A 14,329-nucleotide genomic window follows, 5' to 3' on the forward strand; every position below is an offset into this window, starting at 1 on the left:
ATTAAGAGAATGCAATATATTTATTTTCTATCCATCCATATCACATCACTCATAGCGTTATCAACCTCTAGCATATTCTTCCAGAACACTTAAACAAAATAATAGAGGGGTTGTTCGCTTTCTTGAGGAAAGGTTTTTCTTTTTCTGCATCTGTCCAACTCTACTATAGCCTTCTTCAGGTGTGTTAATAAAGTTAATGTTAATTAAGTGTGGTGGGAGGAGCTCCAGGGACAGTCCTGTTAGCGCTGCTTCCCACCACAATTGTGATTGCACTCTGCACAATTGGGAGAATGACAGCAGGCAGAGCTAGCAAACTTGTCTATAAGGGGCCCCCATATTTTTGGTTAGCATATGTAAAAACATGTGTCATTGAGCTAGCAGTCTAGAATCCATAAGGACAGGAAACAGGGATATGAACTTACAGTCTTACCTCTTTATACGAACATCTAGACTTGCACTCTCAGAAACAAGGATATGAACATATATGAGGATGAGACTGAGAGGGAATGTGTTGCCTACAGCTGCTCAATGAATCTAGAAGACTTTACAACTCAAGTCTCTTATCTATTTTGTTACACTGCTATTTATCATAATAAATTTGTTAGTCATTGAACTGCCATAAGACTCTGCTTTGTTTTAGCTCTCTGAGATAATACAATTTAGATCCTTGCCTCACTTTAGCAGGCTTCTGGTTGTTGTTGCTGGGTAGTGTCAAAGCTCTGTGTACAATGGAGGAATAAAGCCCATTGAGCATACTGGGACTTTCTTCTGAGCAAGTCTGCAGAAAGTGGTGGAAACTCAAAGGTGAGGGGGCAGTTGAATGCCACACAGGAAAATCTCCACAGCTGGGGTGCAGCCATAGAAAAGGCCCTCTTGCATGTGCCAACAAACATATCATCACCCTGCGTCATGATATAGAGAAGGACCTCTCCATCTTGTGTATGGGAGAAGGAATTCCTTTAGGTTCCCTGAACTCCAAACCATTTGGGGTTTATAAAGGTAATCTCCAGAACTTTAATTGCACCTGGAAATGTATTGCTAACTAGAGCAGTTGTCCTTAAGTGACCACAATATTTTCCCACATTCATGAGCATCCCAAGCCACACTGTGGACCAGTTAAAGCTTCCAGAGGTTCTCTTCATAGGTAGCCTCATGTAGTACATTGCAGTAGTACAGTCTTTATGTAACCAAGACGCGTTACTGTGGCTAGATACAGAAATGAACATAGTTGGTGCACCAGCCTAAACTGGGCAAACGTCCTCTGGCCACAGCTACTTCCTTGGTATTCAGAAGGTGGTTGAGCCCAGGAGAAGTCCCAAACTATGCACCTTTATTTTTCAAGATGTCTGCTATTTTCTTTAGAAAAGGCTAACACTGCACATCCTGCTTTTCAGCAGGATTATGTAAAGCTGCATTAACTCTTCATTACTAACTAGTTAACATAGCATGAAAACATCACAGAAACTACCTTGCCAAAATGATTAGTCCTGTTCCTTTCTTGTGACGAATCTCACAAAGGGCCTTGACACAGAAGTGATGTTGCAGCTATGAAATCTTGCTCTAGTTAGTGGGCATAAAAAATTATTTTGCAGTGTTGTGCTGGAGCACCCCAGAGGCATGCCTCTCTCTCTCTCTCTCTCTCTCTCTCTCTCTGTGTGTGTGTGTGTGTGTGAGAGAGAGAGAGAGAGAGAGAGAGAGAGAGACATGTAGTGTTGAATCTTGCACTATTAATTGGAATGCTTTTAGCACTGTTTTTAGAGCTGGATGTGTCTGAACTCTCTTGGACTTAGGAGGAGGAATTTTAAATACACTACTAAAAGCAGACTATAGGATTGGTGTGAACTCAGTTATCGTAATATGGGAAGTTCTTGATGTTCAGCAACAGAGTTATTAACTGGAAATTGTGTACAAAGCAGTGTGACTTGTTTTGTCCCTGTCTGCAGAGTGGGCTGTGCATTGAAATAGCACAATGTCATTTTCTTTACTACACAAGATTGTTTTACATTGCAAATGTGCATTATCCATTGGTGGTGTATGTGTTTATCAAGTGAACCTGCATTGCAGGGCTAGAGCTATCGTAATTGAATGGAGTCTCTGTATGAATCCTAAATTGTCTGGGCTTTGTGAAATGTTTCTTAGGACTTCTCCTGAATCTCTCATTATACATTCTCTTTTCCTTCTCAGTCATTTTAGAGTGGTTAATCCTGAAGACAGCCTATCAGCATGCATCTTCTCTAATTTTGTGCTCCAGTTTTATTTTCTTCAAGATGGAGCTTACCTTTTAATATGCAATCCACCAGGAATGCCTCCTCCTCAACATTGTTTAAATGAGTGGGACTTGGGGAATGGCACACAAATATATTGTCTTGTCTCTTGCTTGGGTCCGCAACACCTTTTGGTATGGCTGTGGCATGAACACTGAACAGGTAACATTCAGGTACAATTTCCACCTCACACTTTTACTCTACCTCTGCAGGCAGAGTAACAGGATACTATCTGGCATGTATGTGAGTTGTGTTGCCTTTAGTTCTTAGTGGATGCAAAGGAAAGAAACTCTGTTTCCCTGCCTAGCGACCAAAAATCCTTTTTGTATTTGCTTGAGTAATGATTCCCCAACATAGTGATTGTCAGTTGCTTTATTAAAAAAGGGTGGTGGAGGAGAGAGAGACTGTGTAAGCCTCTTCCAGGATAAGGAATCAAGCTGAAGAAGGATCAGCTGGTGGCAACAACCTTGATTTGAAGTGGATGAGAATCAGGGAGAAGGAATAGAAAAGGGTCTAAAAAATGGTTTAGAGCATTAGAGACTAACCTTTTGGTCCAGTGTACTGCAGCTTATCAGAGGTATGAGAGAGGCCAACTGGAGTAGCAAGTGAAGCCCCGTCTGCAATGCAGGTATAGTTGTAGGCTGCATAGCTGAGAAGCAGACAGCAGTGTTGGAGAAGCAAGCCCAGGCCTCATTCTCTGCCTTAGCCAGCCCTGGGGGACCTCCTACTCTACTGCAGTCAAGCCAGAAACTTCTACTTTCAATCTGTCACTGAAAAATATGCTGTAGCAGCAGTGGGAAACCCCAGACTGCTACCTTCCAGACTTCCTTTGGGATTCTGCCCAGGCCACACCTCTCAACAGCTTAAGTGTTTTTGCCGGAGTGGAATGTGTCATTGAACTCGGATAATGCCTCTTGCTTACTTGTGTGGAGGATACAGAGTGGGGTGTTAGTGTGTGTGCAGAAACTAGTGTACTGTACAAAGGTTTACCGTATTTTTCGCTCCATAGGGCGCACCTAGTTTTTAGGGTGGGGGGAATCAAGAAAAAAAATCCTATTCCCCCCCCCAAGCCCCAAAGAGCACCGTACAGGCTGCCCAACCTCTCCCTTCCGGAGGGGTTGTGCGGGGCTATGGCACAAACCAAGGCAGCCAGCGGGATGGATCCCGCTCGCTGTTTTGGCTTCCTCTTTAGCCCCACGTAACCTCTCCCTGCTGGGAGAGGCTGCGCAGGGCTAAAGAAGCCATAGCCGCGTGCAGCCTCTCCCTGCCGGAGGGGCTGTGCGCGGCTATCCCTGAAACCTGGAGAACGAGAGCCTGGAGAGCCTGCATTCGCTCCATAGGACGCACACACATTTCTCCTCAATTTTTGGAGGGGAAAAAGTGCGTCCTATAGAGTAAAAAATACGGTAATTTCTGTTCATTGCTGTGCCTACTTTTGCTGGCCCTAATCCCCCCTGACATATGACCCCCAGAAGGGAATGTGGCCCTTAGGTTGAAAAAAGTTCCTATTCTGGAACAAGAGCCCTTTATAAATGGATACATAATCAATGTGAATGAGCTGTGTGCACACACACATGCACACACATTGTATATTGGCAAGAGTTGCATTGACCAACTAGAGGAAAATGAATGGCCCAGCATTCCATTTAATTGACCCATCCAGCCATGTGCAGTTGCTGGAAAGCTCAGCAGGGGAGAGTGGTGTTGCCCTCAGGCACTGTTTGATTTTTCTGACCACTGTCAGAACAGGATGTTGGCCTAATATGTAGGCCATATTACGTTCTTAAGTTTCACCAAGTGATAAATTGTAGACTGGTTATTTTTCTGTTAGAAGTTGGCTATTTCTCTGTTCTGTTTTCCAAACATTATAGTTTCATTTTAATGGAGGTTGTTGTTTCAGAGCACAGATATTGGCTTAATGCAGCAGGAACTATTGACAGATCTTCAATCTTGATTTTGATGAGTTTTGCTCTACCTGGCTTTTGGACTACTATTTGATTCAGAGAACTTAGTTTACTACCTTCTGCCAGATCCACCTCTTTGGGGTCTCAGTTGTTGCTTTTTACTCAGCCAGATGTGATGATTCTGGCATCATTCCGCTCATGACTGTGCTATTGCTTTCCATACTGAGCAACCACATTAAGAGTCTGACTGCAGTCCCTTGAATGCAGTAAAATTCTATCCATGTAAAGGCTATAACTTCTGTGCACCAATGGTCTGGAAAATATTGAATCCTGTCATTTGGGAAGAAAGCCCCCTATTTCTTGGCTGGTCCAGGGCTAAATAGCCATTGAACAACAAGAGCACTTAAGTATCTCACCCCCCCACCCCTGCCCCTGCTGCTGCCTTCATTCAAAATTTGCCATAATCAAACATAGCCTTCTATTGTTGGACCCTGCCTCCTGAATTCACTCCCCACAGATTGCAAAATCCAAGGGATATAAGGGAGGCTTCAGCTGAGGCAGCACTTTCCCATTTTGCTTCAATGAAACAGGATGTATTTCCCCCAGTATTTAGCAATGTGTTTTTAAAATTCTTTCCTAGCATCCATTACTGTCTGCTCGTACTTTTTTTTTTTAACCAAAGTTTTAAGGTGTAGCTTGAATTCCAGCTTTTATGAATGAGACTAGTTTTAGCTGTTTTTAAGATGAACTGAGAGCTGAAACTTTCACATACAAAACTGCTTAACCATTTTAACCTAGGAAAACTGAGCTTTCTATTTGTTTTTAAACCTACCATTTTAAAATCAAATCTGACTCTCTCACTAGCTAGATTTATATTGTGTGGAACTATGTACAGTATATCGGAGTTTTCTTTTTACCCTTTCAAGCTTCCCTGCTAGGGTAGTGCTGAAAGCTAGGTTTCTATAGGCTTCCTACACCTGTAGTTTAGTTCCTGACTCATAATTTGGAGCTGTGGAACAGAGATGTATAAAGAGGCTCCAGTTACGGGGATGTTTATTATATTGTTTTTAAGGCTTTTATTAAAACCTTCACTTTTAGAAAATGTAAAGAATGCCAAGGCTTTGATTCAAATGCAGTTTTATCTGGAGATTTGTGGGACAAGCTTTCCTTGGTACAAATACCAGCCTTTGTAGGTATGCTGCTGACATTTTGCACTAGAGGTCCCATCAGTCTTGGCCAGCATAACTCTGCTGGCTAGGGCTGATGGGAGTTGTAGTCCAAAGATCAGGACGGCATCAGTTTGGGGATGGCTGGTCGAGGCAAACCCAGGTTCTGAATCACATTTTGTGATCCAGTGCTGTCAGCTAGCCTTACCAATGCTTTTTGCACAGTTCATTTTTAAAGTACTATTTTTAAATAAAAGTACTATTTTATTTTAAAATAAACGTAACAATACCTTTTTACATTTCTAATAATTTTCAGTGAGGTTGGTTTGAGAGATGCCTGATCCTCACTCCAATTTTCTCCACCTACTGCCCTTCCCACCCCACTCTGTTTGGATAGAAGAAAGGCCAGATGTGGGTTAAATCTAGCAATATTCTCAGGATCATTCCAGCATTTTTACAGATTTGCATGTGTGTTTTATACTGATTTATGGTTGCTTCCCTGTGTGCCGTTCAAAGGCAAGAGCAGGGAAATGCATCATCGGAAGCAGCCCATGGAGTGTGCTTTGCTTTACATACTTATTGGCTTCATTGTCGTCGCAGAAGTTTGCTGGTGCTCTTGGTGTCGTCTTACCGACGATGTAGTTAATGAAAAAGAGAAGTGAACCGGATCAAAGTGGAGCGTGTGCTGTTCCTTCTGTCAGTACCAGACGCACTGCTGCACCTTCTGGAACTGGCAGTGGCAGCCTTAACTGGGTGGGAGGGCAACTGCTTCGGTCACTGTCTGCCAGCAGAGGCTTTTCTGTCAGCGGTGCACAGTCATTCTCTGCCAAAGGGGAAGCAGCTTGCAAGGAGATGCTGAGGTGACATCCTGTACTGCATTGCAGGGCATGAAATTGCCTTTTCTCTGTGACCTGGCTCTCTCCCTGGCTTCCATGGCCACCGCCTGAGCTATTTATTGGATTATTGAAGTCTGATGGCCATTTACGTTAGCAAAGAGCCCAGGGCCTGGCGATAGGGGAGGTTCACATGGTCTCCATTGTCTGGAGCCAGCCTGATTATTTGCATTTTTTGGCATTTGCATGAATTCTGGGATTAGCTTTTCTTCTTCAGGAGCAAAGCCTTGCCAGGATTGGTAGGCCATATCTTGGGAAAAGGCATATACGCTCTCTGCGCCTTGGGTTCCAGGGTGCACACTGCACACTTCCCTGTAGGAAACAAGCATATTTTAGACCCTTCTGAAGCCTGTTCTTACCTACATAGCTCTATCCTGGATTCTGCTTCTTGGTCACCCTTAAATGTCATGGCATGAGGGGAAGTGGCTTTATTTGTATCGGGGTGGGGGACCTTAGACCTAGAAGCCAAAGGCAGCCCTCCAGGCCTCTTTCACTGGGCACTGGGGCTTTGCTCAGGCCACGTACCCCTCCCTAGGCTACAGTCCTCTGATCCGCCCTGTTCCATACACTCGTCAAATGCTTTTTTTCCTTTTTCTTTTTTGCATTCTGGATGTGTTATAATGACTTTTGATTGCCTGGGTGGAGAAATGGAAGTGTGCATAGAAACCTCTAACTGAACATAGCCTACTATGCAAAGGGTATAATCATATATGTTCCTGTGTCTACTTTCCTGTAGGGCCCTGCCCAGCAGAGGCATGTAACACCCAGAAATTTGCCCATGAGGGAATTGCAGCCCTTAGGCTAAGAAAGATTTCCACCCCGTCTTATACTGATACCTATTATCAGTTTGTCTGAACCACCAAGTATTGCTTGTATTTCTACCCTAATAGTGAAATGTTGCCTTAAACAGAGTGGAGGATGGGCTGATTCAACAAAAGGTTAGATTGGACAGATCAACAAACTTCACATAGGAAGAGAAATAAACTACCACAGGCAGATCAATGCAAACAGAAGTGAAAAGTAAGACTATGGAGTGGGGTTGGCACAGTGAAAATCAAGCTTTATAAATTCTGGCTTTTAAAGCACTTAACAGATTGCAGCCTGTTTTGGCATAACTTATTCCTCCCTGAGAGTTCTTTGAAATGACTCCTACGCGGGAATACATGTGAAAAGTGTTAATGTCGGATGGGAGCCCCTTGTGAGTTTTCTGGAAGATAACTGTGATTAGGATATCAGATTCCTGCCAGCTGCTGCTGGTAAGTCTTTCCTCTGAAATCTGCAAGGGTTTCAGCTACAACACTGAGCTGGCTTCTATAGGAGGTCTGGAACTTCAGGAGCAGGGCCCAAAGCACAGCCCTCTACAGCAATATTTTCTAGATTTATAGCTTTTCCCTGGACCTTAAGCTTGAAATATATAGAAGAAAGTGCAAAGCACCCACTTGGGATCAAAGCTTTAATTGAATGATCAGATCCCACTCCTGTAATTTGTTTTAAGACTAGCTCATTTGAAAGACCACATGGTATTTCTATTTATCTGTTAGTTTTTATCTGAGTTTGTTTCTATTTTATTTGTTAAACTTGCTGTACACAGCTTAGAGACAATTGTCACTAAGCAGAATATAAATTGTCAACAAACATATAAATAAATTTCAGAGACTTGAACCTGAGGAGCTTTCAAGGAAAGGGGAGTAGTACTGATGCTTCAGGGCCTTTTGGTCATAATAATACAAATAACTTGTACAACACTTAATTCAAAATACTCTAACCATGTTTAGCTGACTCATAACAGCCCTGTAAGATAGGCATGTATTAAGATAATAAAAATCATAATCAATATCCCCATAATATAGCTTGTCTGAGACCACTTTGTGAGCCAGTGATCAGAGCTTAAATTTAGAAGCAGAGACTGCTTGGCTCACAGCTCATAGTTATCTTTGTGGTCTGTGGCAGTCAGCCTGTGTCACTTTTATGGCAATGGCCATGGCGTCCATTGCTTCCAGGTCTTTCAGGTGACATAGCTGTGCAACTAAGCCTCTGTGGTAGAGAAGTGTTGGTTCCTGGCTCTCCCTTTCTTGCTTTAGCACAGGCCTGGGGACCCAAATGAGGCCTTTATTTGGCCCTTTGAAAAGCCCACAAGCAGTACAGGAGGGTTCTGGTGCTCTCCTGCTGTTGTTCCCATGCTACTCTTCTTCCAGGTCTGGAAGTAGGATACAGCCATCATGACATTGATAGCCTTATCAGCCATCATTTTTTCTAGTTCCTCTTAAAGTTACCTAAGATGATAAGTGAAGGCTTTAATAAGCTTACATGACAGTCACTAGAATTTTTACAGTCTTTAGGGTTACCTCTTTATGCACAAGTGATGTGTAGGTGAGGACTGGCACATATTTTGCTTTTATCCATAAGACTGACCACAGCAAGCTTCAGTCTATTATTTTTTCACACAGGTTAATTGGAGGCTGACATTGTTGTTGTCAGTAGCCTTTTCAGGTTGTCATGATTGTACATTCCATTCTTTCTAAGGTGCCTTTTCATACCCATTTCCCTCAGGTCAGTCCACACAGTGAGCAGCCTCCCAAATGGATGGGGAAGGGTTTGGGGAGCTCCTGCAGCAGGCAGAGCAGCTTGCAGCCGAAACAGAGGGCATCGCTGAGCTTCCTCATGTCGAACGCAACCTCCAAGAGATCCAGCAAGCAGGAGAGCGCCTGCGCTCCCGGACACTGACCCGCACTTCCCAGGAGACGGCAGATGTCAAGGCGTAAGTTCCTGGTTTGCTTGAAGCTTTTAGTCTTATTGGTAAGATGCTTATAGCAGCAGACCTAACTAGGGAGTAAACCCCAATGAACCCCTTGGGACTGAATTCTGAGCGATATGCTTAGGGTTGCACTGTAGGTCATTATTTTTATATTCTCTGTGGAATGTGTTATGATGTATTTTTAAATTGCTTTTATGTAATTTTATTGTGGGCTGTCCTAGACACCATTTGGGGAGGAAGGGTGGATTATTATCTATACCCATTCCAACCTGGGTTCAGGAATGAATCTTCCTTGATTACCCTGGTGGATGACCTCTATTGAGAGGGGAGATTGTGAACCTGTTTCTCTTAGTAAATCCTATTGATAGTGATATCCTCCTGGACTGTCTACAAGAGATGGGTATCAGGGGCACTGTTTCACAGTGGGTCCAGTTGTATCTTCAGGGGCAAAAAGTAGCACTGGATTATTGCTTCTCAGCCCTTTGCTTTTGATCTACTGGTGCTACAGAGCACTATATTGTCTCTGATGCCATTTAACACTTACATGAAGCTGTTGGGAGTGGTCATTAGTGTTGAGAGTCTGAGGTGAGATGCCCATGTAGTGGAAGTTGCCCCCAGTTCCAGTCACCACACAGAGGCAGCTTAAGGTCCAAACTAGCTTACTTCTGCAGAAGATAAAGCTTCAGTGATGCAGTTTTGGATGTTGATAAAAACATACAGCTTGTAGGCTTTGCAGATACGGATACAAATACAAAGCTGCTCCAGCAATTCAATAGATGGAGTGATTTGTGTCCTTGAAGGAAATGAATCTCTTCCCCACGTCCAGTTCCTCAAACAATCAGGAGTTTTTGAGCAAAGTCTCATCAGTACGCCAATGATACCCAACTCTGTTTCTTTGTAACATCTGAACTGGGAGTGGCTGAAAAGGCCTTGGACCAGTGTCTGGATGCAGTGGTGGGCTGGGTGAAGACTAATAAATTGAGTCTGAATCATGGGAAGATGGAGGCTCTGTGAGTGTGTCTGGAAGTCAGTAAGTTGCCTGCCCTGGATGGCGTTGCTACTCTCCCTGAAGGAGCAAGTGCATAATTTTGGGGTCTGTCACTGTGAAAGTATTTGTAGTCTCATCCCCCTGCCTTTTCATGTCTCTTATAGATCAGTTCTCCTTGGGTCCAGAGGTCTTGACATCTCCCACATCTCCCAGCGGTTGGAGAGTCTTAGTGCTGTAACAACATTTGAGCCTCTAGAGCCTGTAAAGGACACAGATATACAGGTAAGGGGCTTTGTGTAATGAAGTGTGAACAGTATCAGAATCAGCAGCGAACAGTAATGGGTTACTGCCAGCTTTTGGGGGAAGCGTTTGAGCTGTACTGATTGCAACACTTTTAAGTACTAAGATAGTTTCCCCACATTTTCCTATCAATAGGGATATTTCTGTGAAGTTAATTGTGAATTTCCTAGAGTTCTTTTCTTACCGCCCCTCCTTCAGTGATGACAAATTCTACCTTCAATATCTACATGTTTCAAATATTCATGCTTTAAATATTAGGATCGAAAGTTTTAGTATGAGACAGTCGGGTTGGAAAAATGATTCTGCACATAGGTTGCATAAACCTCCCTGAAGTTGGTATGATTTCATCAGCATGAACTATGTGCTGCATTCAAGACCCATCTTTGCAAAAAGCCACCAATCCCAGAAGGCAGAATTCTGTGTTTGCCTCCCTTGTTGCATCTGTTTTCTCTTTAGGGAAAGAGCTGTAGCTCAGTGGTAGAGCTCATGCTTTGTGCGCGTAAGGTCTCAGGTTCAGCCCCCAGATTCCCCAGGTAAGGCTGGGGAGCGGGGAGACTCTTATCTGAATCTCTGGTGAGCAGCTTCAAGTGATTGTAGATAATACTGATGCACAATCTATTTTCAGTACAGAATTTGGGTTTTCTTGTACTGAATTTGAAGTGTAAGTACAATCTGTCCTCTTTTCAACATTATTCCTTTCTTTACTGAATCAGCTGCCTCTTCATCTCCCCACCACACCACCCCATTGTGTTGTAGTGGGTGGCACTGGCAGATTCATTAGGATTCCAGACTTTCAAATAAAGGCAGACAGAACTTCAGCTACTACATCCTTGTAAACTTCTGTTTTCCTTTCAATCAAGGCTTTAGCCGGAATGGATGTCTATAAAATTTGTGCTTTGAATGGCTCAGTAGTATTATATGGCCCAAGGTCTTAGCCCATCAGCCTCCCTGCCCTCTTCTGTTAATCAATTGAGTGTCTTGCTGATCTGAACTTGTTTCTTAAACCATATTTTTTTTACTGTTGATTGGGGAGAGGCATGCCAAATTGCATCTTGGTTAATTATGTGAATTATTTAGCAGTAATAAACTTAGATGGCTGATACAAAAAGAGGGTAGTTTCGGAAATGGCTCCCATTAGAGTAATTGATGAGGAATCTTGTAGTAGATTCCTGTCACTTGAGAGTGGGGTGAGTTTTTTCTTGGGTGGATGAGTCTTTGTATTTTGGAGGGACTTCATTTTCATATCCATTTTGAAGGCAGACAGTGTAGCACTGAAGGTAGGCATGCCTTCATAGGTTACTCTTGAGCTCATGAGGTGCAGCATCCAGTGAACCACTGGGGTTCCTTTGGACCCTCCCAATATGGTTAAAAAAAAACAGGAGAGTCCTTAAGGGAGAACACATGGCTTCCTTCCTGTTGCACTGCTCTGAGGAAAGGCAGGATTCAGGCTGTGCTAGAGGAACTGAAAGTTCTGGTGTTGCTTCAGCAACAAACAACCTGAGCCCGAGCCCTGATTACTAAAATGAGAATACTAAATCCATTTGAAGGCCCTAACCAATCAGATTTGTGTAGTCATGATTTGTGTAGATCACGGAGGAGGAGCTGACCAAGAATTTAGTAGGTTTTGATCAAAATAGGATTTTGGTTCCATGACTGGAGTGGGGTCCCATCAATCAGGAAGGCACATCAGCTTGCTTAGTCTTGATCTGTAACTGCTTAACCTTTCCCCTTTGTTAGGGAATAAATTTCCTTACAAATAAAATTTTATTCTTTTGATCTATTTTTGTTGTTTTCTCATCTTGTTTAAACCGCTGACCTACCCTAACAATCTTAAAACTGAGCAGTAGATAGAGGACCACTTGCAGTCAGATGTTGTAATTAAATTAGGACCAGGCCTTCAGAGAAATTCCATACCCCTAAATTTATTCTTCCACCATGACAGAAAATGGTTGGATGTTGGGTTTGTTGAAAGGCATGTCATCATAAGGTGAGGAAGAAGCCTAATTGCCTTTTCACATGATAAAGAGTGATTGACTCTTTCCACCAGTTGAAGACTTGGGAGAAAGCTGCAGCTGGTCCTACCTCCCAGTGAATGTAAGTCACAGTGATCTTGGGCTTACATCCTCCTCTGTCTTCCTCTGGTTGTGGGTACAGGAGGAGGTTAGAAGCTTTAATTTTCATTTTCAATTAACCACAGGTGGTTGTGATGGTTCAAACTGGATAGACTATGGTTAAACTTAGCTATGGTTTGTTGAAACACATCAACTTCAAACCGTGCTTAATGAGATTTTCCCATTTCAGCAAATCATAGTGAAAATTAACCACAGTTTGGGGTTTCATATGACAGCAGTTAATTGAAAATGAAAGCAGAAGCATGTGGTTGTGCCAGAGGAAGACGAGGGAATGCATAAGTCCAAGACTGGCTATGGCTCCACATCATCACACTAAACCCTAGTTATAACACCATATTCTAACATAGCCTAAGGGGTGGGTGCGTGCAAACTCATGCCCGTTGCCTTCGCACATTATGCTTTAACTGTACTTTTAAAACATCTAAGATGCATATCTCGGAACTAGTGTGGGAAAAGCAGCCCAAAGTGCAGAACAAAGAGGTCCTGTTCTCAAGCAGCTGTTTTTTCTCATGCAATATTTCATTTGATTTTGTATTGACATCACTGCTACATTTCAGGTATTAGTCTGTGCTCAGTGCAATTCCCACTTAATCTGCCTGGAATTAAGGATGACACATCCCATAAATGTGAAATGCATTTGTAATAATAGGCACAGTGATGTTTACTGGGGCTCCTTTAGTGTTACGGTGAATCCACAATCTCTTCAGCTTTTAAATCTTTGGCTTCAGAATTGCCAGTAAGATGACAGGCTTAATGGCATTATGCAAAATCTGTTATACTGAGCTGTACGCTTTGGGTTATTTCCCTGTGGTTAAATCTGCAAGGAATCCATTCTACTTTTTAGCTGTTCAAAAAGTACCTTTTTAAAAAATCATATTGAGTATAGGTAACTTACTTTACTTATGCAGTCACAGCTTTTCACAGGTGGGTGGGGAAGGAAGGAAGGAACCAACTCTCCATTTATTTGTTCCTCCTCCCCTCCCACACCTGTGCAAAAATGTGATTGTGAGTTTAGCTGACATTGGGAAGGAAGCACAAGGACTCTGGAACCCTTGTGCCTCCTTCCCAAAGCTTAGCAAGTACTTAGGCTTTGAGAATGGAATGTGACAGGATGGCTCTGGGGCATTGCCCTCATGCTGCCTTTCTGAAGCCAGGTTCGCAGCCCTTCACCTTGTGATAGGTGCTTGTGCCTGATATCCTCTTGCTGGTAACAATGGATTCTTTGCCACTGTCCCCAACAGTCTAGTGGTTCTACGTCTGAATGCCAGGTCAGTCCATAACAGAACCATGCTGATCCACAATTCTGTTGTGGGTGAGGAGGTTGGCTTAGTGTATTACTGAGACCTGGGTGTGGGAGGTGGGTGGGCTAACTTTGACTCCACTCTGGTTGCCCATGTATTCAAGCTTGCATCTGGTGTTGGACCAAAGAGACTGGCTAGGGATTCTGTAGTTGTTACCGCCCACCCTACTGCTAATCAGCCTCCCTGACTGTGCTGGCCAAGGTTGAATTGGGTGTGATGTTAGAGGAAACAAGAACTGTGTTTTAGGGTGACTTCAGCATCCATAGTGGGGATGCCTCAGATCTAGCTCAGGAGTTCATGGACTTCATGGCAACCATTGGGCTGTTTCAAATGATCATCAGTCCAATGCACACAGCAGGACATACTCTTGGTTTAGTCTTTGCTCTATGTGGGGAGGGTGGTGGTCTGGAAATATAGGGGTTGAGGTTTGGACTTTCAGCAATAATTCTCCCTTGCAAGAATTGACAGTGCATCCTAAAAAATGTAGTCCACCCGAATATTGCTCTTTTGCTTAAAACACAGCAACATTGTTTGCTTAGTTTGTTTATTGACTTACTGAATCATTCAAGGGATAAATTAAATTTTCACCTCTTGAATGTTCAGACAGATTCATTCAAAGGCAGATT

At 43.1% G+C, this 14,329-nt stretch overlaps 1 protein-coding gene across 2 annotated transcripts in view; it reads left to right on the forward strand.

Moving 5' to 3' along the window:
* The window catches only part of NUP93 (nucleoporin 93), a 69,132-nt gene that overhangs the window by 1,378 nt on the left and 53,425 nt on the right, over positions 1–14,329 (forward strand). The window contains exons 1-3 of one of the 2 annotated variants that reach the window (XM_081017003.1): positions 7,226–7,247; positions 8,778–8,985; positions 10,135–10,252. In XM_081017003.1, the coding sequence (XP_080873129.1) occupies positions 8,807–8,985; positions 10,135–10,252 (297 nt within the window). In that variant the 5' untranslated portion in view covers positions 7,226–7,247; positions 8,778–8,806. Of the gene's footprint in view, positions 1–7,225; positions 7,248–8,777; positions 8,986–10,134; positions 10,253–14,329 lie in introns of those variants that run through there. The other variant, XM_081017002.1, reaches the window with a different exon arrangement.

This window comes from Podarcis pityusensis (genome assembly GCF_964106645.2).
Source record: "Podarcis pityusensis genome assembly, chromosome: 8".
NCBI lineage: Eukaryota > Metazoa > Chordata > Lepidosauria > Squamata > Lacertidae > Podarcis > Podarcis pityusensis.